The sequence below is a fragment of the Panthera uncia genome, chromosome D4 (assembly GCF_023721935.1).
Source record: "Panthera uncia isolate 11264 chromosome D4, Puncia_PCG_1.0, whole genome shotgun sequence".
Lineage (NCBI taxonomy): Eukaryota > Metazoa > Chordata > Mammalia > Carnivora > Felidae > Panthera > Panthera uncia.
In genome coordinates, this window is record NC_064807.1 from 88,145,519 (window position 1) to 88,168,931 (window position 23,413).

The 23,413-nt window shown below is 61.5% G+C and overlaps 2 protein-coding genes across 8 annotated transcripts in view; one reads left to right on the forward strand and one right to left on the reverse strand.

The window, feature by feature from the left end:
* CEL (carboxyl ester lipase) overlaps nucleotides 1–601 on the forward strand; it is a 10,069-nt gene extending 9,468 nt beyond the window's left edge. Inside the window, exon 11 of the mRNA XM_049630794.1 lies at nucleotides 1–601. This exon is cut by the window's left edge and continues 256 nt beyond it. Within this exon, the coding sequence (XP_049486751.1) occupies nucleotides 1–117 (117 nt within the window). The 3' untranslated portion in view covers nucleotides 118–601.
* RALGDS (ral guanine nucleotide dissociation stimulator) overlaps nucleotides 1–23,413 on the reverse strand; it is a 46,509-nt gene that overhangs the window by 1,364 nt on the left and 21,732 nt on the right. For 3 of the 7 annotated variants that reach the window (XM_049630704.1, XM_049630696.1, XM_049630667.1), the window contains exons 2-18: nucleotides 19,946–20,056; nucleotides 18,329–18,522; nucleotides 17,780–17,878; nucleotides 16,705–16,898; nucleotides 16,142–16,473; nucleotides 15,204–15,419; nucleotides 14,774–14,877; nucleotides 14,225–14,309; nucleotides 13,181–13,249; nucleotides 12,748–12,834; nucleotides 12,154–12,186; nucleotides 11,658–11,779; nucleotides 11,375–11,470; nucleotides 10,883–11,084; nucleotides 10,475–10,717; nucleotides 8,897–9,011; nucleotides 5,831–6,895 (exon numbers count right to left, since the gene is read on the reverse strand). In XM_049630704.1, the coding sequence (XP_049486661.1) occupies nucleotides 6,720–6,895; nucleotides 8,897–9,011; nucleotides 10,475–10,717; nucleotides 10,883–11,084; nucleotides 11,375–11,470; nucleotides 11,658–11,779; nucleotides 12,154–12,186; nucleotides 12,748–12,834; nucleotides 13,181–13,249; nucleotides 14,225–14,309; nucleotides 14,774–14,877; nucleotides 15,204–15,419; nucleotides 16,142–16,473; nucleotides 16,705–16,898; nucleotides 17,780–17,878; nucleotides 18,329–18,522; nucleotides 19,946–20,056 (2,478 nt within the window). In that variant the 3' untranslated portion in view covers nucleotides 5,831–6,719. Of the gene's footprint in view, nucleotides 1–5,830; nucleotides 6,896–8,896; nucleotides 9,012–10,474; nucleotides 10,718–10,882; nucleotides 11,085–11,374; nucleotides 11,471–11,657; nucleotides 11,780–12,153; nucleotides 12,187–12,747; nucleotides 12,835–13,180; nucleotides 13,250–14,224; nucleotides 14,310–14,773; nucleotides 14,878–15,203; nucleotides 15,420–16,141; nucleotides 16,474–16,704; nucleotides 16,899–17,779; nucleotides 17,879–18,328; nucleotides 18,523–19,945; nucleotides 20,057–23,413 lie in introns of those variants that run through there. The other 4 variants (XM_049630718.1, XM_049630675.1, XM_049630686.1 and 1 more) reach the window with 3 other exon arrangements.

Sequence of the window (23,413 nt, forward strand, 5' to 3'; positions counted from 1 at the left end):
CCCTCCGGGGACTCGGATGCCGCCCCCGCGCCCCCCTCGGGCGACTCCGATGCCGCCCCCGCGCCCCCCTCCGGGGACTCTGAAGGGGTTCAAATGCCTGCAGTCATTGGCTTCTAATGTCTTCGGCCCCAAGAAGCCGTAGGGTGAGACCCCGGCGGCCCACTCCCCTCCAGACCTCTTCCTGAATAAAGCCTCATCCCTCTCTGTCTGGTATCTTCCTTTGCTCTCTTGGTCCCCACTGCAGAATGCAGGGCTCTCAGTTATGTGGTAGCCCCAGGCTCTGGGCCCACCGCCTTTCCCCATGGTCTCCCTCAGTCCTGAAGGCCCAGGAAGTCTGGAGGGCCACCCTCGCTCGAGAGAGGAGGACACGGGCTTGAAGAAGTGAAATGTCAGAGCCAGGACCGGGCTTTAGGAGCGGGTCCCTCTGCCCTGGGCCGCTGGTTCCCAGGTGGCCGCAGCTGAGAGAGGAGCTGGGCTCTGCAGACAGTGTCCCCCTCCCCCCGGACCGGTGGAGTCCAGCCACGCCAAGCCCTCTGGGGCATGGGCAGTGCCCCCTGGGTTGCAGCCGGGGTCTGGGGAACTGGCCCGGGGATGGAAACCGGCTCTGTCGAAGGGAAGCCAGCATCACACTGGAAGGTCAGAAGGAAGAGGGTGTAAGAGGACTGGGCCCCGGGTGGCTCTGGCAGAGCTGGTTGGGGGCAGGGGGGAGAGGGGGGCGGGAGGCAGAGGTCAGGGCCATTCCCACATCTGGGCGTCTGGGCCCGGGCATCGTGCCAAGTGCCCAAGTGCTTAAGCAGCCTGACCTCACCATGGCCGCATGAGGTGGGCACCGGGAGGGGGACACGTGCCCCAGGTCATCAAAGACTCAAATCCAGGAACTCCAAAGCTAGTGCTTGAGGCGATATTGGGGAGCCTCCCCACCCCTCACCCATTCTTTTCTCTGTGGGGAGGTGGTGAGGGCTCACAGGAGAGCGGGTTCCGGAGTCCTGGATGGTGCTGCCTGGTGGGACTGGGGACAGCAGCACACGGGGACCAGCCAGTCACTCTTTCCCTCTCTAGTCACAGATTGAAGACTGAAGCCCGGGCCCCACGCGGCTGAGCTGGACAGGGGGCAAACCTGTGTCCCCCCCTCAAGGAGCGGGGGGCGCTCGGGCCGGCCTGTGGCCACCTTGGCTACCCTGGGCTTCTGGCTTGGTGGAGGGCTCTCAGGCGTGAAGAGGGGCTTCTTCGTCCAAGACTGAGGGGAGCGACCCTGGCAGCCCTGTGGCCTCTACTGGTGACTGTCCCTGCTCTTGACCAACGGAAACTCAAGAACGCAACTACGTGTCTCTCCACCACATTAGCATACACACAACTTTCCCTACGTGCTTGTACCTGCTGGGTCTGCTCTCAGGAGCCTCCTGACACAGTAGGAGAAACCCGTTGGACCCCAGTGCCTTTGACCGGCCCTGGACTGGCCCTGGGATGTGGCGCTTCTCGCCCTTGTTTGTGGGGGGCGGGGGGAGGGGAAGCATAGTCGTGCCTGCCTGTCATTCAGGAAATCGCATCCCTGAATGGCCAGGCCGTGTCAGAGTGGTGGGGGCATCGGGGTCCAGGTCTGGGCGGAGAAGACCTTTCTGGCAGAGGCCGGCCTTGCGCTATGTCTGGGTGACACCTGCAGTTGGTGACAACTCAAGGTCATCCCACAATTCATCTGGCTTTTGCCTTTACAGGCGGTATCCGGAGGACGAAGGTGAAAATACAGTTGACCCTTGACCAATGTGGGGGTTAGGGGTGCCGACCCCCCATATAGAACTTTTGACTCCCCCAAAACTTAACAGCTTTACTGTTGACCAGAAGCCTCACCGATAGCGTAAGTCATCGATTAACACGTATTTTGTATAGGTATTTCAAATGGTCTCCTGGGGTGCCTGGTGGCTCAGTCGGTTGAGCATCTGACTTCAGCTCAGGTTGTGATCCTGTGGTCCGTGAGTTCGAGCCCCGCGTCGGGCTCTGTGCGGACAGCTCGGAGCCCGGAGCCTGCTTCAGATTCTGTGTCTCCCTCTCTCTCTGCCCCTCCCCCGCTCATGTTCCGCCTGTCTCTCAAAAATGCATAAACATTAAAAAAAAAAAAAAAAAAAAGGAAAATCGTAAAGAAGAGAAAATACGTTCACAGTACTATTCTGTATTGGGAAAAAAAAGCTGTGAGGAATTGGGCCCGCACGTTCAGACCCGTGCTATTCAGCGGTCAACTATGATTACCGGAAGTGCAGGCTGGAGGCTGTCCAGGGTCCTGGAGGCTCCCCGATGGGCCAGGTGTTACCCCTTTCTGCTAACCTTTTATGGTGAAGCCCAGGGAGGACACTCAGGGAAGCCGAGGACAGCATCTGTTTACTACCCTGGTAACACACCTCTCGCCCACGGCACAATCTTTCTACCGTCCCCGCAGGAAAGGTTCAATGCACCCATCTCCTCCCTGACAAAGCAAAGCACAGACGTGGACAAAGAACCAACCCAGCCAACCAGGGCGCTTCAAGCTCTCAGGGCTCTGGCCTACCTACCCTTTAGGACAATTTGGCATCAACACGACTGAGTCTGTCTATACGCTGGTGATGGCCCGATACTGGACCTCAGAAGCACATGGCTCCAGAATTCGTCTTGGCCAGGGGTGGGGGGTGTGGTGGTCTTTCACTGGCAGGACGCTTATCCCCACCAGCATTCAGCCGGGAGTCATCAGACCCCAGCCAGGATGAGCAGCCGCCGTGAGCCCGGCAGGGAGAGGTGGGGGGTGGGGTGGGGTGGGGTGGGGATTTTTAGCGTGTTTCTGGGCAAAATCAATTATATGTAGGGTTGCAGGGAGGCTGAAAATCCTAGCTCATAGGTAGCGGAAATGCTTACGGAACAAGGCTCGGCTGTAGCCTGCAGGCGGCATTACGAATCTTTCCCCCAGATTCAAAGCAAGCAGGAGGAGGAAATCTAAGGACAGAGGCGAGGGTCCCAGGAAGAATTCAGTCCAGGTAAAGGGCTGACCACGGGCCCCTAGAGAGAGGCGCCTGGCCATAGTCCACTGGCTAATACGCTCCTATTGCAAATTTTTGATCTGCTTACAACCCCACCCACCCCCACCGCCACCGCTTAGCGCTGATGGAATTCAAATTTAACCCTGAAATCCGTAAGTTCCTAACTGGTGGTCAACAGAAACCCCAATAGAACAAGCAGAAAATATTCCCTCTTCCTCCAAAACCGTAGAAGGGCAGCCACCGTCCCGGGTCAGGAAATGGTCTTTGCAAATGTCGTTCTTTGAAAATCGGCATAAAATATATACAACATAAAATGTGCCAGTTTAACTACTTTTGAGAGTACAATTCAGTGACTTTAGGGCCGGTCACACTGTTGCGCAACTGTCACCATATCTAGTTCCAAAACTTTTCCATCACCCCCAACTGAAACTTTGTACCCATTAGTCAATAACACCGTCCTCCCTTCTCTCCTCCCCCACCCGAGAGTCTCTTCTACTTTTTGTCCCACTTTGCCTGTTCTAGATCTTTTCTTTTTTTAAAGTTTATTTATTTATTTTGAGAGAGAGAGAGACTGAGGTAGGGGCAGAGAGAGAAGGAGAGAGGGAATCCCAGGCAGGCTCTACGCTGTCAGTTCACAGCCCGACATGGGGCTCGATCTCACGAACCGTGAGATCATGACCCGAGCCGAAATCAAGAGTTGGACACTTAACTGACTGAGCCACCCAGGCAACCCTGTTCTAGGTATTTTTTTATTTATTTTTAAACGTTTACTTATTTTTGAGAGATAGAGACAGAGCACGAGAGGGGAGGGAGCAGAGAGGGAGACACAGAATCCGAAGCAGGCTCCGGGCTCCGAGCTGTCAGCACAGAGCCCGACGCGGGGCTCGAACCCACAGACCACGAGATCATGACCTGAGCCAAAGTCAGACACTTAACTGACTCAGGCGCCACCCCCTTTTTGTATATTTGTGTTCAAAGTGAGTCTCTTTAAATACAGTGTATTGCTACAGCAATGTTTTTTAATGTTTATTTATTTTTGAGAGAGAGAAAGAGAGAGCATGAGCAGGGGAGGAGCAGAGGAGAGGGAGAGAGAGAATTCCAACCAGGGTCCACACTATCAGGATAGAGCCTGACGTGGGGCTCGATCTCACGAACCATGAGATCATGACCTGAGCCGAAATCAAGAGTCGGATGCTTAACTGAGCCACCCAGGCACCCCTCTTTTCATCTTTTTGAGGGTGCCTTGTCCACGATCAATCGCTTCTTGCTTTCAGGATTGTCTCCTTGTCTTTCAGCAACTTGATTATCATGTATCTCTGCGTGGCTCTCTTGGAGTCTATCTGCTCGGAGTTCAGTGAGCTTCTTTGTGTGTAGATCTGGGTCTTTCGTCAAATCTGGGATGTTTCCAGCCATTATTACTTCAAATAATCTCTCTGGTCCCTTCTCTCTTCTTCCTCTGGGACCCCCCGTCTGCTCATGTTGTTATACTTGAGGATGTCACCGCAGTGCCTCTGGGACTGTTCGTTTTTCTTCACTCTTTTTCCTTTCTGCTCTTCGAGGAGCACAGTGTCGTCGTCCTGATCTTCAAGTTCACGGATTCTCTCTTCTGCCTGTGCAACTCTGCCACTGAACCCCTCTAGTGAGTTTGTCAAGTCTCGTACTTTGAACCCCTGAGTTTTTCTGTCTCTGTTAAACTTCCCATTTGTTCTTACATCGTTCTCTTGATTTCCTTTAGGGATTTTTTTTTTTTTTTTTTTTGCTTTTTGTCTGTGGTTTCCTTTAACTCACTGGGCGTATTTAAGACAGTCGACTGAATGTCTTTGACTAGTAACTTCACCTTCTGGACTCCCTCGGGCACTTTGTCCGGTTTTGTTTTCCTACCTGCAAGCCCCATTTTCCTACTTCTCTGTAAACTTTGTCAATTTGTTGGGAACTGGGTATTGGAGATGATAATGTGGTAACTCTGGAAACCAGGGCTTACTTTGGCTGCTGGAGAGCTGCGGTCTTCCGTTTCTATAGTGACTTTTCCCAGCTCTGCCGTTCCCTGTATTCCTTGTTGGTCAGGGACCGAAGCTTCTGTCCTGCTGCCTTGGTGGTCAGCGTGAGGTCTGGCAGAGATGCCTGACCCGCCGACGTCCCGCTGTCCTGCTGGCCATCAAGCACGCCCCTGGTTCTCGTGCTGGATGAGGTCCCGGAGTCCCCGGACTGTTAATTCTGATCGTTATTCCCCCTGGCTGAACCGTCTTCTTGGGCAGGCTGGCCCCGGCGTGGCTTCCTCCACGATTTTCTGTCACCAATGGTATTTTTTTTAACTTTTTTTTTTATTATTATTCATTTTTGAGAGACAGACAAGAGTGTGAGCAGGGGAGGGGCAGAGAGAGAGGGAGACACAGAATCCAAAGCAGGCTCCGGGCTCCAAGCTGTCCGCACAGAGCCCGACGCGGGGCTCGAACCCACGAACCGTGAGATGACCTGAGCCGAAGTCGGACGCTTAACGGACTGAGCCACCCAGGCGCCCCTCACCAATGTTATTTTTAAACACACCCAAGTTTCCAGGCTTATGGTTACGTCCTGTGAAAGTACCTCCAGCCTCTAATCCCAGGGTTTCTGGGGGGCTCGGTGCCCAGGTGAATGACACTGAGGTGAGCATCTATGTGCTCTGTGAAAGACGGGCTTGCCTGTTTCCGGAGGGGAGCCGGAGAACGGGGGCTGGCCCCTCTCGCTTCTCCTCCACACAAATAAGCCAGCCGTGCAAGATTTCCTATCTGAACACAGAAGGTGAGCGTCTGTAGCTCACTGGATGTGCAAGAACAAAACCACGACTCCCAGGCTATAGTAGAAACTGGATTTTAATAGAATATTCAAGTCTAGCATTTGCTATTTACAACAAATAAATATTGCCCCTCCCCAACTGGTAAACTTTTTCTGTTTTGTTTTGTTTTTGCCTTTTATACAAATATTCAACACCCCTCCCCTTCCCCCAAATCCTTCTTTCCCACTAACCCCCGTCTCGTGCGGTCTCGTGAAGCCCAGGGTGTGGTAGTGAGCGGCACCCGCGGTGTCGTGAGATTCAGTGTCAACGTGACTCGGCTGAGACCGTCCTCACTCACCGGGTGAGGAGTGTGATCTGTGAAGAGGGTTCCCCCCCACCCCAACCTCCTGGGGGAGGGCTGGGCAGGGGGTGGGCGAGACTCCTTCACTCTGCTGGCCCCGACGGTGGGATCTTTGGTGCGGCCCGGGAAAGGCTAGTGTGGTGGCCGAGAGGGGCCGGGACCCCAGAAGGGCACGGGCCGATGCCCGCGGGCGGAGGAGAGAATTGCAGTGGTCAGACCCGGTGGATGAGCAGGTACCCTGGGGTGCCCACGGGCACAGGTGGCAGTGACCCACACCTGAGTAGGTGTGAGGGGCAGTGCACAGAGGGCAGTGCCCACCGACGGCGCTCCTCGGCCAAAGTCAGCTGGTCCTCTGGTTCCGGAGAGCAGAAGGCACCTAAGGCGGCGAGTGGTCCACAGGAGGCCAGGTCAGCCTGTCAAGCAGCAGGCGTCAAACCCGGCAGTGGGAGACGTTGAGGGTGAAACGAGTCTGGGGGTGGCCTGAGCTGGCGGGTTGGGCAGAGGGTGCCCGCCTGGCCTGGGCCACCGGAGTCCGGAAGCGCTCAGTTACCCAGGCAGCCAGACCCTGCAAGAGGGGTCCCTGTGGCGGGCCAGCACCGGGGACGAGTTAGAAGATGCCCTTGGCGATCCTGAGCCCTTTCTGCTTCATGCGAGGGAGAGTCGAGCTGGCGCCATGCCTGACCTTTGCCCCCTTTGTGAAGGTCCGTTTCTTTAGGACAAAGTCATAGTTGGCAGTAGAGTTCATGGCATAGAACACGTTGGCGTTGTCCGGGATCTTCAGCTCTGGTGGGGGGGGGGGGGGGGGGGGGGGGTCAGCGGTGCTGACAGAGACCTCACCTAACCGCCCCCCCCGCCCCACCGAGGGCAGGCCCGAGCCAAAGGCCTGAGATGCCCAGTCTAAATCCAGGAATACCAAGGACCCCTGGGAAGGACACCTGCCAAGGGTCGACTGCTGGGACTCGTGAAATCCAATGACTCTTGGTTACAAAGGGATTCGACTCCCTAAGTCCCCGCCTCGGCCTGGAGCCAGAAAAGGGCTATCCATCCTGCACACCTGCTGCCTCCACTGACCACCATCCCGAGCTGGAATCTAGAACCCGTCCCCTGGATCCCGTGCTACTCAGGACCAAGGCTGAGGGACCCAGCGACGGGCAGGCCCTGCCCCAGGTCTTCTGCGCCCGGGTCCAGGACGCCTCCCTGCTCCGAGTGGCAGATGCCAGGCTTTACTTGGGCCCCTCCTACCCTGTCTGTAGCCCAGCATCGCGCCCCTGCCTCACTTTCCCTACCTTGCCTGGGCCTCAGTCCTCCTGCCCTGCAAGATGGGGCACGCGCCTGCGCAGTCCCCCTCCCCACGCCACCGAAATGGTGCAAGAAGGTGGGAGAGGGTTTAGAAGCCACTTGTGGGGACGCTGGGGGTCACTAACGGCCGGCAGCAAATGTGCGGCTCGTGGAGAGAAAGCAGGGCGAGGACAGTACGCACAGGGAACCTGCACAGCACGTGCTGCCAGGGGTACGTAGGGATTAACCCCTGGCTCATTCCCCGCTCTCGTGGGGATGGGGACACAGGCACAGGTGGCCTAAGGACCTTGCCCGAGCTCTCCGAGCCCTGCAGCCCGGCTCCGAGTCTGTGCTTGCTCTTGGTTCTGTCGCTTTCCCAGCTCTGACCCACTGAGCCACACCCTCGGAGCCTGTTTTTAGCATCTGCCGGGGGCGCCTGGGGGGTTCAGTCGGTTAAGCGCCTGACCTCGGCCCGGGTCACGATTTCACGTTTCATGAGTTCAAATCCCACGTCAGGCTCTCTGCTGTCAGGACAGAGCCCACTTCGGATCCTCTGTCCCCCTCTCTCTCTGCCCCTCCCCTGTGCGTGCTGTCTCTCAAAAATAAACAAACAACTGGGGGGCTCCGTCGGTTACGCGTCCGACGTCGGCTCAGGTCACGATCTCCCAGTTCACGGGTTCGAGCCCTGCATCGGGCTCTGTGCTGACAGCTCGGAGCCTGGAGCCTGCTTCGGATTCTGCGTCTCCCTCTCTCTCTGCCCTTCCCCCACTTGTGCTCTGTCCTTCTCTCTCTCCAAAAGAAACATTAAAAAACGTTAAAAATAAATACATAAATAAATAAACACTAAAAAAAATTTTTTTTCAATGGTTAACGTCTGCTATGGTCAGAATGATTGTGTGTGCCCAAAATTCGTGTGGGAATCCTAATGCCCCAAGCACTGGGGCCTTGGGGCAGTGATGAGGTCAGGATATTATAATCCCATTCCTGAGGCCCCCACGCCCCTTCTGCCACGTGAGGACACGAGAAGGTGGCCGTCTGCCACCCGGAAGAGGGCCCTCACCAGAACCTGATGCTGCCAGCACCTTGATCTTAGACTTCCAGCCTTTAGAACCATGAGCAATACATTTCACTAGTTTAACAGCCCCTCCCCGGCCCGTGGTGTTTTGTTACGGAAGCCTGCACAGATGAGGACAGGGTCACGCGTGCGTGCATTTTCATATATTTGAGGTTCATTCGGAAGCACGTTTCCCCTCTCAGCCAGCCTGTCCCTGTGAACGGCCCTCGGGCTTGGCCGTCTGGCTGCGGGGCCCTGGGAGAAAAGCCTTTTCTCTTCGCTCCCGGGTGCAGCTAGCTGCGAACTAGGTCTCCCGCGGCCGGTTCCCGCCCAGGAAAGGGCACACGCCAGGGGCCAACGAGGACGCTGCCCCAGGGAGCGCGGGGCCGTGGGCCTGGGGTGTGGTGCTGCCCCCCCCCACCCGCAGCTTGCCCGCCTGGCCCCGGACTTACTGCGGTCGTCGGAGATAACCTGCACGAGCTCGTATTCGTCGGCCTCATCCTCATCCAGGTTGTGTTTGTCCATGGCCTTGCGGATGACGGCTGGAGCCTTGTCCTGGCTGGTTACCTGGATCAGGGAGGGGGCAGCCATGAGGTCGAGGGTCCGGGAAGAGCCCCCACAGAGCACAGCACCAGGGACCCTCGGAGCTGCCTCGCGCTGCGTTCAAAGGCTCAGCTTCTGGCTGGGTCCACGGGCGCCTCACCACCTGGTCCTGCCCCGGGAGGCCCCCCACACTACGATGAGGGCCTTTTCCCCATTGTTCCTGCCTCCCCCACCCCCCCGTTCTCCTACAAGCCTGCCACCTCCTCCCATGCCACCGTGGGAACCTGCCTGCTCCCGGGGGCTGTTCCCCTGGATCCCAGCCCGGCGGGACAATGGGATCAATGAACCCAGGGAGGAGAGGGCGTCTAGTCCCAGCTCTGGAGGTAGGAGAGGAGCTGGCCAGATGCCCAGGGGCTGCCTGTAGGCCAGGCCTGCACTGGCTAGAGGCTGCTGTGGTGGCCAGCACAGGCCGCCCGTCTTGCCTCGACCCCAAAGGTCAGAGTGCAGACAGGCCTCGGACGTGGGGTCATACAGGTGGCTCTTTAAGGACAGTCAGGCTAGTTCCTGGCAGGGAGAGCAGCTCAGTACGCGGTGGGTATGTAACGGGCACCTGACCCGTTGTTAACGGCAGCCTGCACGGACGAGGACAGGGTCACGCGTGCGTGCATTTTCACATATTTGAGGTTCTTTCGGAAGCACGTTTCCCCTCTCAGCCAGCCTGTCCCTGTGAACGGCCCTCGGGCTTGGCCGTCTGGCTGCGGGGCCCCAGGAGAAAAGCCTTTTCTCTTCGCTCCTTGGTGCAGCTAGCTGCGAACTAGGTCTCCCGCGGCCGGTTCCCACCCAGGAAGGGGCACACGCCAGGGGCCAACGAGGACGCTGCCCCAGGGAACGCGGGCACTGTGACCGGATGGGGGACCTCCAGAGAGCGCACAGGGCTCGTCTACAGCCTGAGTTCTGGAACGCGAGTCCCTGCCCCCACCAGCAGCACAGACAGTGTCTGGAGACAAATCCCCTTGGCTTGATCTCAAGCGTTAAATGACATCTAACGTCTCATACTGCCCGTCACCTCCACAGCCACCAGCCTGGTAGCCACCGTTCTCCCCGCCTGACCGCCTCCTGACTGGCCCCTCCGCCTCTCCGGCCACCAGCCCACCCCCGCAGAGAAGCCCTGAGTCACCCGACCCGTCACCCCAGCCAGCAGCGGCTTCTGTCTGCCGCCACGGAGATCCAGGCCCCAAGCCCCGGACCTCAGGCCTCCCTGCCTCCCCCCTCCCCTCCCTCCCTGCCCGCCTCGGGCGCCTTGTCTGTGAAGCCCTCCCTGGCCCCGGATCTCCACGGAAGCTGCTTTCTTTTTGTCCGCCGACCATCTGTCTTTCCCGACCCCCCCCGGAAGGTCGGCTCCAGGACAGCGGGCAGGGGACGGAGCCCAGCACGCGCGTGCGGCCCGGCAGAGCGCGGGCACGGGGACGCCCGCCCGCGCCGCTCACCAGGATGCTCTTGTACATGTTGCCGTTGTCCACATCCAGGCTGACGCGGATGATGCAGCAGTCGCCCACCTGCTGGTTGTAGAGGGGCAGTGAGGAGCCGTGGCTGCAGACCCCCGAGACGGACCGCTTGTGGGTGCGCGTGGCAGCCACGGGCGTGGTGGAGGCGGAGGAGGAGGACGCGCTGCTGGAAGCCGAGCTGATGCCGGAGGTCTCCGGGGACGACTGGGAGGCTGACTCCCAGAACTGTGGGGACGGCACGGTCAGCAGGGCGCCCAGGCCAGCGCCCGGCTCCGGGGGACCCCGGGCGCTCTGTTCGGGAGCCGGGAGCGCCCCTCGGCCGCTCACGGGTGTGGCGTGGGGGCCCCGGGCCCCGCGAAGGGCCGTCAGGGAGAAGGGGCGGGCGGTCACCTTCTTCTCCTGACCATCGGGGGACTCCGGGACGAAGCTCACGTTGATCTCCTCCACGTCGGAGCTGGAGGAGCCGGCCGAGTGGACGCTGAGTGCGTCGGCGATGTCCCCGCTGCTGAGGTAGGGGCCGCACCTGAGCTGGTCACAGGACTTGGAGTGGGAGCTGCCGCTGCTGCTGAGCTCCGTGCTGGGGGCCTGGCGGCTGCGTGGACGGCTCAGCTTACTCGGGGCGCCTCCCCTGGGACACATCCCACCCCCGCCCCCCCCCCCCCCCCCCCCCCCACTCGGCACTCCAGGCTCTGCGCCAAGGGCTCGGTCAGTCACCAGCACCACGTCTGTCCCTGCTTTGGAAGCGATCGATTTAGGATCGCCCCATTTCACAGAGGAGGAAACTGAGGCCCAGGGAGGGTAGACAAGTGGCCCCAGTCGCGCTCAGCCTGAGGCTTCCGTAAGCCCCGAGGGAGCCCTTCCTGCCAGCCCGGGGCCACTCACTCGCTCCAGCGCTTGACGATGGCCGCGTTCTTCTTGGCCTTGAGGGTGTTGCTGGCCGACTCGGAGGGGGGCTCCAGCTCACACGACAGGTTGTAGCTACAGGACAGAGAGGCAGCTGTGAGGCGAGCAGGAGGCACACTCGGGTCTCCCTCCCAGAACCTGCCTGGCAGTGGGGGTCCAGACGCCCAGCCGCCACCAGGCAACGGAGCCCGGTCCTGAGCAAGATCCCACACCGCAGCCCGCCCGCCCCTGCCGTGCCCCACCCGCACCCAGCCAGCCGCACCTCTCCGTCTCGCTGAGTCGCTCCATGGCCCGGAACCAGGCCCCAAAGTGCTCCTCGGGTGTGATGCTGTAATTGTTGCAGGCCGACTGGAGCAGTTTGATCTGGGCGATCACTTCGAATTCCTGGGGCCCAGAGGGAAGGACGGGACAGTGGTGGGATGGATGCGGTGCTGGGTGTGGCCCCGGGGGGGCTGCCGGGGAGGTCGTGGGTGGGGGTGCTGGGCGGGGCAGGGGCCCAGGGTCTCTGTGTCCTCTCCTACTCTCTACTCCCGCCCAGGGCCACTCTGTTCTAACAAAACAGCCCCTCCCAGGAAGCTGTCCTTGATTCTGGCCTCCTGTACCCCCCTCCAGTGGGAGAGGTCCCCCCTCCTCTGTGTATCCAACTCTCCCCACAAATATAACAGGAAGCAGGATGCAGCTGAGGCAGGTCTCCGATTTCCACTCCCCCCCCCCCCCCCCCCCCCCCCCGCCAACACATACGGACGGCAGCCGCTCACCTTCCTCCGCTTCTCGAAGTTGATCAGTCTCCCCTGGAAGGCAGACAGCCAGCGAGCATCAGAAGGCGTCCCCTTGCCCATGACCACCCCTCAACCCCTCTCAGGCTGCACTACCGACAGCATACACCAGGGGGCGGGGTGGAAGAACACACACACACACACACACACACACACACACACACCCCTGGGCCTGGGGAGGGGGTGGTCCTAGGATCTAGAGGGTGGTGGGCAGAGGGACAGAGCTTCAAACAACTACTGGCCCAGCCCTCTGAGGACAAAAGGATTGAGGCGTCAGGCAGGACGCCTCCAGCTTGGAGGCCGGGCCTCTCTCCTCCTGTGGTTGCTGCCCAAGGGAGGGCCGTGGGCAGCTGGGCCAGACCCTGGGCAGCTCTAAGCCTCAGCGGCTGGGCACCTAGCTCTGTTTACTCACTGGTGAGCTGGGCAGGAGCCCAGGCACGTGGGGGTGGCTGGGGGCCCTCAGACGAGGTGTGCCCAGCGCTTGAGAGCTCAGGGCTCGGTGAGGGGTGCTTTTCCCTAGGGCTCCAGGACCCCGGCCCCACTCCCGCCTGGCCCCGGCCCCCGGGGCTCACTCACATACAGATAGTCCTTCATCGCGGTGTCCAGCATCACCAGGTCTGTGAGGAAGGTGCCCAGGTAGGGAACGGTGCCCTGGATGACACCCTGTGACGTTGGGGTAGGGCTGATGAGCAACGACCGAGGCCTCCCCCAGCCTCCCACTCGGAGCAGCCCGGGGACCTTTAGCGGTCTCCCCCAGACTCCCTCCCAGTGCCCACAGACCCCAACCTCACCGAGGTTCTGTGGTCCCTCGACCCTCCCCACCCCTAAGCCCACCGAGCCCAGCTGCCATCGGCACCCTCGAGACCCTCTGCTGGTCAGGGCACAGCCCTGTCAGGGCCCAGAGGAGCGCAGGTCACTGCAGCGGCAGCGGGGAAGGGCTGGGGGCAACCCCTCCTCTCCTGCCTCGGGCCGGCCCCCCCTCACCTCTCTCGGCCTCGAGTGCACTCACCGTCTCCTTTGGCCGCTTCTGGGCTCTCTTGGGGTTCATCTCCAGGGTGGCAAACTTGGAGGTGCCCTCCTGCCAGGGTTGAGGACAGGATCAGTGAGACCCTCCTCTCCTCCGCTCTTTCCCCTCCAGCAGACCTGACCTTGGTATTTGGTCACTGGTCCGAATACTCTGCTGCCACCAGTGGGGTGCCCTGGCGCTCCCGGGGTGTGGGAACGTGGGGCCAGTGGCCTGGCCTCCCCAAGCCTGTTTCCTGGTCTGGAAAGTGCAGGTGAGCAAGACAGCCACCTCCGGGAGGTCTCCAAGGACTCAGCAGCCCGTGCCCTCTCCGAGGTGGGGGCCCTGCACAGAACTCTCCCACACTCCTCTTCTCCTGGTATCTCACTGCCTCCCCGTGAGTCGTGAGACTAGAGGGACCCCAGGCTCATCCTTCCTCTGCTCCCCCGCTAAGGAAACTGAGGCCCCGAGAGGGGTAGTGACCTGCCCAAGGTCCCAGAGGGACTCAGAGGTGAGTGGGCTGGAGATCTGTTCCTGCTAACTGGTCATCCAGCTAATTTGAGGCCCTGCAGTGACAGCCTGCAGGATGTCTGGGATCCATTTGTGGCGCCTGCCCCGGGGCGGGGTGAGGAGTCCCCCAGGGCTCCCAGAGCTGCCTCCCAGGACTGCTCATTTGGACCCAAGGTCGAGCAGCCCCTTCGGGACTTAGCCTCTGGCACCCCCTGCGGTACCTTGTCCTCAGGGAGCCAGGGTGTGCCCACCCTGAGCTGCAGCGCCGACGGAAGGAGCCTCCCACCCCAGACCCCAGCCGCCCAGCAGCCTGGAGGAAGCAGGAGACCTGCCGATCCAGCCACCCCCCCGCTCCCCGCCTTGTGAACACCTCAGCTGCTCCCACACCATTCCATTACCGGGGCCTCCTGTCCCCCAAACTACCCCACACCGGCCCATGCACCAAAAAGATCCCACTCTCCCCAAAGTCCAGCCCAGACAGGACTGGAACTTTTCAAAGAAACGTTCACCGAGAACCTCCCTCCTCTGCCCAGACTTTACCTTGATGAGCAGCTCTCTGCTCAGTGAGTAGTTGTTCTCATCCGAGAAAATCTCCGACAGCTTCTGGAAGATGCGGAAGCTGTCCCTGGGTGGGGGAAGGGAGGAGAACCATGGGAATGGTAGGGAGGGGTATGAGTGCCCATCCATTTAGGACCCAAGGACCCAACCGCCCAGACGGGTGGTTTTCACCCAGGGTTCTGCTGGGCCCAGGGCGCTCTGTGGGCCGGGGGAGGCGAGCTCCACGTGTGTGGCTCTGTTTGGATCGGTTTGGATTTCAAGGGGACAGAGTGGTGTGGCTGGCAAGGAAACACAGGGAAATCTCCAGTGTGGCTCTGTCTAGTGCTTGACAGATAGGGAAACTGAGTCCCAGGGCAGAGGTGCTGGCCTAAGGCCAACGGACACTTGGAGGGGTGCCCCCCAGCCAGCAGGCCGGCCTCAGGATTTGCTGCCTCCTGGCAGGTTCCAGGCTCACTGAGGGGACAATGCTCAGTCGCTTGGGGGGTCCCGGGTCCCTCCAGGTGGAGCTCCTGCAGAGAGAGGTCTCCCCACCTGGAAACTTCTTCCCACGTCTTCTTCAGCCTGTGGATGGAGTTGCTCTGCAGGGCCGACAGGATGGCGTAGAGAGACGAGAAGTTCTTGAGGACACGGCACTCCTGGCGGAGGAACAGAAGGGCCGTGGGGTGCGGGTGCAGTCCCCTGAGCTCTGACCTTCCATCCTGGGTGGCACAGATTCCCAGGAAGCCCCAACGAGCACCTGGGCCCCCGTCCGTGACACTCCCAGGGAGGAGGCTCTGAGCTCAACACGAGGGAGGACGTTAAGCGGGCAGTGAGCATCGAGGCAGTGGGATGTGTGAATCAAGGCCAGCGAGCCGCTGGGAAGGGAGGGCTGGGGTCTCTGCAGGGCCGTGGACCGCAGACCACAGCCCTGAGGGCAGATGAAGGCGAGAAAGGGGTTCCCCAGGGCCCCTCCAAGGCATACCCTGGCCACCTCGATCCAGTGCTCCACCACCCTGGCCCTGTCCCGGGCCGTCACAGTCCGGTCCCCCAGGCAGGTGGTGATGACGCAGTTGGCCACACTGTTGAACTGGGTGACCGTGGCGCGGACAGTGGGAGCCAGGTGTTCCTTGCCCTTCTTGTCCCGCTGGGACCAGATGGAGCCCAGGCAGTGGTAGGGCACCACCTTCTTGAACAGCTCCTGGGGGGTCAGGGGGAGCGTCACCTAGCACTGCCACGGCCCAGCTCCGCGTCCCCGGTCTCCCTAGTCCCAGGCAGGGTCCCCGGTCAGGGCTGGAGCTCAGGGAAAGCTGAGGATGTGGCTCGAGCCTCGCAGGCCCGGGGTGGGGGCCGTGCCTCTGGGCTCTGTTCTCCGCCGACCGTGGGCGCCCAGCGCACGAGTGACCCGGATGACACACGGGCAGCGAAGAGCGTCTGGCATTTTCAGACGCCCACCCTCACTCACTGCAAGCACCAGAAGCTGGCTCACAGCTGCGCACACCAGGCGGCACCTTCGGCTCCCCCATCGTGGCTCAGGTCCCCCCACCCTGTCCAGATGCACGCTCACCGCGGGCGCTCCACCCACAGGCTTTGTCTGCCATAAACTCCAGGACGTGGCAGGTGCCTCGTAGGTGCCGAGGCCTCCCGAGCAGATGGTGGGGTGACCCACGGAGCTGGACGTACCACGGTGAGCTCCACCCCCCCACCGAATGGGCCAGGCTCCGCCCAGCCTTCTACAGCCCCGTCTCGTTTAATCCATCGTCACTGCGCACAGGGATGGGGTGGGGAGGGTCCCATCTCTGCATCCACAGTCCAGAGACCACGCAGGAACGGAGCTGGGATATGCCGGGGAATGGCAGGGAATGGACCAGAGGCTGGAGGAAAGTGCTCCCCTGCCCCGCCCGGCAGAGAAAAACTGCTCACCGCATCCATCAGTGTGAACTGCTCTGCCACCAGGTCGGGAGGGAAGGCCAAGAGGTGAGGCTTCTCATTCAGGCCATCTTCTGCAGCCACAGGTGACGGCCAGGGAGGCTCGGGCACCGGAGCTGCCTCTAGGTCTACAGTTTGCGATAGAGCTGGCTCTAGTCCCGGAGCTGGGGCTGGAGCCGGTTCCGGAGCCGGTTCCGGAGCCGGCTCTAGCTCTGGTTCTGGAGCCGGTGTTGGAGCTGGCTCTAGCTCTGGTTCTGACTCAGGTGCCAAAGCCGGCTCTAGTTCCGGAGCTGGTTTTAGAAGTGGCGCTGGAGCTGGCGACAGAGCTACAGGAGAGAAGTTTCCAGGTGTCTTTGCAGAGACAGAACCCACCCCAGAGCCTCCCCGAGAAGCCGCGGCCAGGAACCCACACCGGGACCTCTGCCCCGCTGCGGTCCCCCGCCGGGGCTCTCAGTCTCTGCTCCTGGCCCCACATCAGCCCCCGGGGGCTCCTCCCTGGGTGGCCCAGCACCGCCCCGGCCCCGTGCACCCCCATCCTCACCCCCCAGCCTTCTCACCCTCGGGCTCGGCCTCCGTGAGCTCTGCGTGCTCCAGCTGGGCCAGTAGAAGCTGGGCACGGCGCTCTAGGTCAGAACCAGGCATGTTGAGCTGCACATAGGCCACCAGCTGCTTGAGGCAGGGAAAGTCTGGGGGCTGACAGAAGTCCTCCGAGTACTGGTCCAGCCAGGTGCCCAGAATGGAGGAGATGGCACTGGAGGGAGGGGGGGCAGGCAGCAGAGTCAGCGGCCCGGCCTTTCCTTCCGCACGGCCCCCTGCGGGTCCTCCATCCAGAGGCCAGGCCCACCTGAGCACCACCCCCCCCCCCCCACCGTCACTGGCCATCCAGGCAGGGGCAGGTCCGGTCAGGAGGCGGGGGCCTGGCCGTCCCCACGGGAGGGAGCCCTCCATCGACGGTGTGGGCACCCCTGCCTTCCTCAGGGAGGCCTGCCCCTCCCCTCTGTCTGTCCGGGGGCCTCCTGGCTACGGCGTAAACTCCAGGACGGCGGAGGGCTGCCGTGTCTGCCCTGTCCCTGCCCTGGCCGCACACAGCAGGTGCTGCGTAAGTGTGTGAGGAGGAGGGAACAGGCCCCGTCCTCCCGCCCAGCCTGCGTGGGCTCTCATGGCCCCTCGTCCCCAGCTCCTGCACCCATGGCTGCCGTACTGCCTTCGAGGCGCCTGGGGGTCTCCTCTCCCCACAGACACTATTCTCAGGAACACTATTCTCAGTCCAGGCAGCTGGACTCAGGGGACTGACGTGTGAGGTCGATGGGTGAGCAGGTGGCCCCCACACCTCTGTCCTCGGACCCCGGGTCGGGGCCGGGCAGGAAGGGCTGGGGTGGGCTGTGGGGGGGACCCACTCTCTCAGGGGCCAACCTCAGCCCCCGGCCTCTCTTCTGCTCCCCAGGGCCCAGGACCCCAGCCACGGCTGTCTGACTCCTTTCCTCCTGCAGGAGAGGCCCCCACCCCTCGGCCCTCCAGCAGGAATCACAGCTCGTGTGGGAGCCACGGCTCTGCCCAGCGCCCCCACCCCCGCCCCAGATGTCCCCCACCTTGGAGACGGGGGTCCTCCCATCAGCTCCCAAGTCCGCTCACTTTTTCAGTTGGTCCTGGGGTCCGCCGTCCTCGTCAGAATAAGGAAGGATGCATCCGTATCTAGAGGAGGCCGTGAGGGCATCACATCTACCGTACCTGCTATGATGTCTAGGGTTACTGGCTGACTTCTGGACGAGAACGGAAGCCCAGGAGGGTAGAGTCTGGTCTGGGGTATGCGAAACGTCTAGAAGGGGCTCCGTGCCCACTTGTTGAGTGAACGAAGCCCAGCCAGCACCTTACAGACATCCGAGGGGGTCGGGGACCCCTCCCTGGCCACCCCCAGGATGGGTCCCCCGTATGGAATCGAGGGCGAGAGCAGCTTCGCCCCAGGCACGGGACACCGAGGCCGGAGGCAGAGAGGAAGCACGGCAGCCCCAGGCAACCCCCTCCACGGGCCGGGCACAGGGTGGGGGACTTGTCCCAACAGTGGGACACGACCCCATGTGGGGTGGTCCTCCTGACACCCAGGGTTCCCACGAGACACCTGAGGCTCAAAAAGGTGCCAGGAGGGGGCGGGGAGCCGCTGTGCTGTGCGGGGGCCGTGCTCACCTTTTGAACAGCAGGTCCAGCACCTGCTGGGTGGTGGTGAAGGCTCGGTACGTGCACAGGAAGATGGTGACGTAGGAGAGGTCGCTGCCCTGGAAGGCGGGCACCAGGTGCTCCACCAGCTTCTCCAGCGTGCCGGCCTTCACCGTCCGCACCTTGCAGGTCTCATACAGGTTCAGGGCTGACTCATTTTCACACTGGGGTGGGACACAGGGGCTCAGATGAACTCCCAAGAGCTCAGTGACATGTGGCAAGGGCGCAGACATGCGTGCCCCCAGCAGAAAAAGGTTCTCAGCTTAAGAAGTGGAATCGGAAGGGGCGCCTGGGTGGCTCAGTCGGTTAGGCATCCGACTTCAGCTCAAGTCACGATCTCGCAGTCCGCGGGTTCGAGCCCCGCATCGGGCTCCGTGCTGACAGCTCAGAGCCTGGAGCCTGCTTCCGATTCTGTCTCCCTCTTTCTGCCCAATGCCCCCCACTGCCGTTCGCACTCTGCCTCTCTCTCTCTCTCTCTCAAAAATAAAATAAAGCATTGGGAAAAAAAAGTGGAATTGGAGATGGGGAGGGCTAAAAAATACTAACCCAACACTTTCCGGCCATTCTGTTAGGGGAACTTAAAACGACCGCCCCTCCTTGTATTAGGAGCATCACTCCCGTGAGCCCTGGCAAAACCTGCCCATTCTAGAGACGATAACACAGAGGCTTATTCTGGGGTGAGAAGAGATACGGCATGTTCAGTGCAGCCCGGGGGAAAGCTGTGGGAAGGAATCAAGACCAGGTCCTAGAGCATGAAAGGGTGAATCACCATGACGACCGGGCCTCCCCTTTGGAATGTTGTGCTGCTGAGTCCGGCCCTACCTCTGACCTGGAGGGGTCACAGGGCTGTGCCCCAGGAGACCACAAGTTATATAGTAGCCTCAGCCTCCGCCCCTTTTGGGTCAACTAGCCCTTCTAAGCGAGGTGATGCGGAAGCGGAAGGGCTTGAGGGTCTGCAAGGGCGGGCTCAAGGCCCCTGACACAACCGGGGGTAGGAATTAAAACGAGAAAAACTGGGGCAACGTACAAAATCACTTGCAGCCTAACGTGAAGTAAAAAAAGCAGGGAAGTGCCTTTGTTGTGTTTTTCGAAAAGGGTCTTTTTGGCGGGGCGCCTGGGTGGCTCTGTCAGTTGAGTATCCGACTTTGACTCAGGTCATGATCTCACGGTTTGTGGGTTCGAGCCCCGCATCGGGCTCTGTGCTGACAGCTCGGAGCCTGGAGCCTGCTTCCGATTCTCTGTCTCCTTCTCTCTCTGCCCCTCCCCCCCGCACAAGTACGTGTGCGCTTTCTCTCTCTCTCATAAATAAACATTAAAAATATTTTTTTTAAATATAAATGTTTTACCAAAGAGTGTCTTTTTTCGCATTCATCAAATACGTGCAGAGGGATGCTCCCGGCCGAGCCCAGGACCGGACAGTGGGGGGGGGGGGGGGGGCACGAAGGTCCATGCTCCTCGGGGGGGGGGGGCTGCGGGGCCCTCAGGCAGGAAGGCCCTGGGAGGGAACCCAACAGAGTCGCCGAGCGGCGTCTGGCCCCCGTGCCTCTGCAGGGTCCCGGCGGTGGAGGCCCCCGTGCCCACACTCACCCCGAGCCAGCGTTGGCCCTTGTTGGCGCCGTGGTGTGCCTGCACTTTCCGCAGGGAGATGGAATGGATGACCCCGTTGACCAGCTCCTCGCCGATCTCCTGCGTGCAGCTCTGGGGAGACAGTGCCCGGCCACCAGGCGGGGGCGTCAGGGGCTGCCTCATGAACCTCCGGTCTGCAGCTGAGGCCCGGTGTCCACACAGATCCCCAGGCCAGGACTAAATGGGCCGACGGCTCGAGGGCTCTCAGGAGTAGTATCGGGGCAGGTGGACACCACCCCCAGCCTCGCCCCCTTCCCACTCCACCAGCCACAAGCTGGGTACGAGCGAGACAAGTCCCCAGGCTCCCAAACCCCCAGCCACCTGCTCGTGCCACCCGGAAGGTGCCTCCCCCACGGTCTGGGGCCCCAGGCCCTCGTCATGTCTCCCCAGCTCATCATCATGCCCCCCACCCCCCACCCCTCGGCTGACCCAGCAGCTCCTACGGACCCAGCCTTGGAGTCAGCATCACGGGTCTGGGGCAGGTGCTGGGCATCCCCGAAGGCCACATCCGATGCCACTTCCTTCCCTTTCTGCTCATTCAAGCCCGGGTGCTTTCTTGGGTAACAGAGGAGTTCCCCTTCCCTGTCCGTCATCACGTGCGTGGGGACGGGGTGAAAATGATGACGGTGCAGGCATCTGGGCAGAGGACTGGGCTTTCACGGGACTCAAAATCACAGGGCTGTAGAAAGGGGGATCATCTGGCTGCTCCCTGGACCAGGACCAGAGAGGAAATGCCCTGGTTTTAGGGGGCAGCCACCCCTTCCATGGAACAGGCTGGTCTGGGGGGCCGTGACCATCAAGCCCTGGCTAAGGCCACTTAGTCGCATCAGCCCGGGCCTCACAGCCCCGTCTCCCACCTGCCCCTGTCCAGGGAAGGGCGAGCCCGCAGTGGGAGGGGGACCTCTGAGAGTTGAGGGAGGAGCTGGGAGGTGCCAGCTGGCAGAGGGCCACACTGCCGGTCCTCACCCGCAGCTGGGAGTGTGGGTCACTGCCCTGACCCGAGGTGGGCTGCAGCTTACAGAAGACCCAGGCCAAAGTGCCCTCCCTGAAGCCCTTGGCCTAAGCTGGTCCCCACTGCGCCTCTGGGGGCAGCGATGGGGCGCCTGGGCCTCTCGCCTCCTGCCCACCCTTGAGGGCCCTGGGGGGGCTGCCTTCGGGAAGACCACTTCCTTTGGCCTGTGGCCGCCCTCCCACACTGGGCACCATGCCAACGGGGAAGCCACTGCGATCACATTCTCTCCAGAGAGAGAGCCAGCCGACTTCTGGGAAGCCAGGGGGAACCACAGGCGGAGGTCACCCCAACCCCGAGCGGCACCTCCCACGCCCACGCCCGTCAAATAGCCGGGACACGTGGAGGTCCGGCCTTTCCACTGAGGAACGGAGATTCCTGAGGCAGAAAAGCTGAGCCATAGGCTCACTTTCCCTTTCCCTGCCTGGAAGAGGCCTCAGGCACGTTCTCAGGGGTCAGAATGCTTCCTGCAAAGGCCGAGGCTCGAGTGGAAGCACCTGCCCTTCTCCAGGGTTTCTGAGCCACACTTGGCCCAGCTGGGAACCAGTCCGTGTCCAAAACACCCAGGTTGGTGGCAGCGATTTGGAGGTCCCCATGCAGGACCCACCCGCCAGAGGGCACTGCACTTGAACTCCACATAGCACCTGGCTCCCAGCGGGGCTCCGTCAAGGCCGGCCCTGGCAGGGGCCTCGGCCAGGCAGTCGCGCCCCCCCCCCCCCCCCCCCCCCCCTCCCCGCAGGGCCAGAGAGCAGGCCCTGCACTCAGCCACCCGCCTCGCTGGCAGAGCAGCTGGCCTGCGTGTCACATGGTTCCTGAGCCCCTCCCCCACCCCCTGGGGCCCCCTTCTGAAGCCAGTGGGGGGTGGGGGGCAGGGCTGACGCCGAGAGGGACAGACAGGGAGTTGCTACCCTGTCACACAGACGCGGGGCTGCTCCGGCCCCTTCACGCAGCAGCCGCCACAGACACAAAACCAGATGCTCAGAGCAATGCCGAGTGCAGGCGCCATTGAAACCATCTACCAAGAGACAGACGACCAGGTTCTCAGGCAAACTGCCCCGGAGCCTGGGCAGAAACTGGCAGACGGGGGGGGGGGGCATTTGTTTCCGGCTCCTACTCCTTTGCAGGGACAGAGAAGGAAAGCAGCCAAGCGTGGCATCTGCCCCCCGCCCCCGACCCTCTAGGGCAGGAAAGGCAGGGCCCTGGCACCTGTGGGTGACCCTGGGCCACCCTGTTGGCAGTGTGCACAGCATGCGGGCCCGGGAGCAGGCAGCCCGAGAGGGCAGGTCTGTGGCGAGGGGTTGGGGGGCTCCTGGGGGAGAATGGGAGCCGCCCAGCAAACAGCAGATGTCCTGAGGGGAGGCTTCTGTAGGGAAAAGAATGCCACAGGGATGGCTGTGTCCTTGGGGGGCCAGTGTCCCCGGGTCCCCGAGACCCAGTTGGCAGCCATGCCCCACACACTGTCTGACCTTCCACGGCTTGGCTCAAGTGGGGGGAGGGGGGAGGGTACCCCCAGGCCCCGGTAAGCGGAGGCTGGAAGCATGGCACCTCTGTGCCTCACCCTCTGCTGTCCCTCTGAGTACAACTCAGAGCCCCAGGGACAAGGAGAAATGGCCTGGGTGGCATCTGGTCGTGTGTCACCTGATCAGCCTTCTTAGGGTGACAGGCCAGCAGGATGCCTGTCCCCAGATGACTGCAGGCCAGGCCCCATTTGCTCAAAGGAGAAAAATGGGGTCGCCCGCCCCACCTCCTTTGGGATGGACCTGAGGGGACCTACTGGTCTTTCCCCAGCCCTGCCATCTGTCCCACAAGGCGGCCGGGGCCCACACACCTGGAGACATCACGGCACCTTCATTCCAATCGCCCCTCTGCCCTCCTTGGGTATACATTTCCCGTGGAAGCCACAATGAGGGGCCATAAGGGGCCTCCAGACCCACAGGGGCCTCCACCTCGGACTGGATCCTCCTAAGAGACCTGGTTGAGGGTTGGGGCAGACAAAGAAGGGCCCGAGCTTGTACCACAGTGTCCTCCTGTCTTCTCTTCAGGCTACACATGGAGACCCGGTCACACTCAGGCAGGGTGGCGGCCACTGCCCAGGGCCACTGACTCACAGAGGTTACCCCAGGCCCTCACTGGACACTGACCGGCACCCTGCAGCCCTGGGCACAGAAGGCATCCACCAGACCCCAGGGCACTGCCTCTCGTGAAAGGCTCTGACTTCCAGCTCTGCTGAGCCTCTCTGGCCCTGGCCTCAGTGAGCTCATCTGTGAAATGGGAAAAAGAGCAGCAGCTCCCTACAGGGCAAGAGTGGGTGTTAAGAAAATGCACGCAGCATGCCCAGCTCGGCGCCTGGCCCGTGAAAGCTCCCCAGAAGCAGGGACAGGTGGCGCCCCGGAAGCGGGGACAGGTGGCGCCCCGGAAGC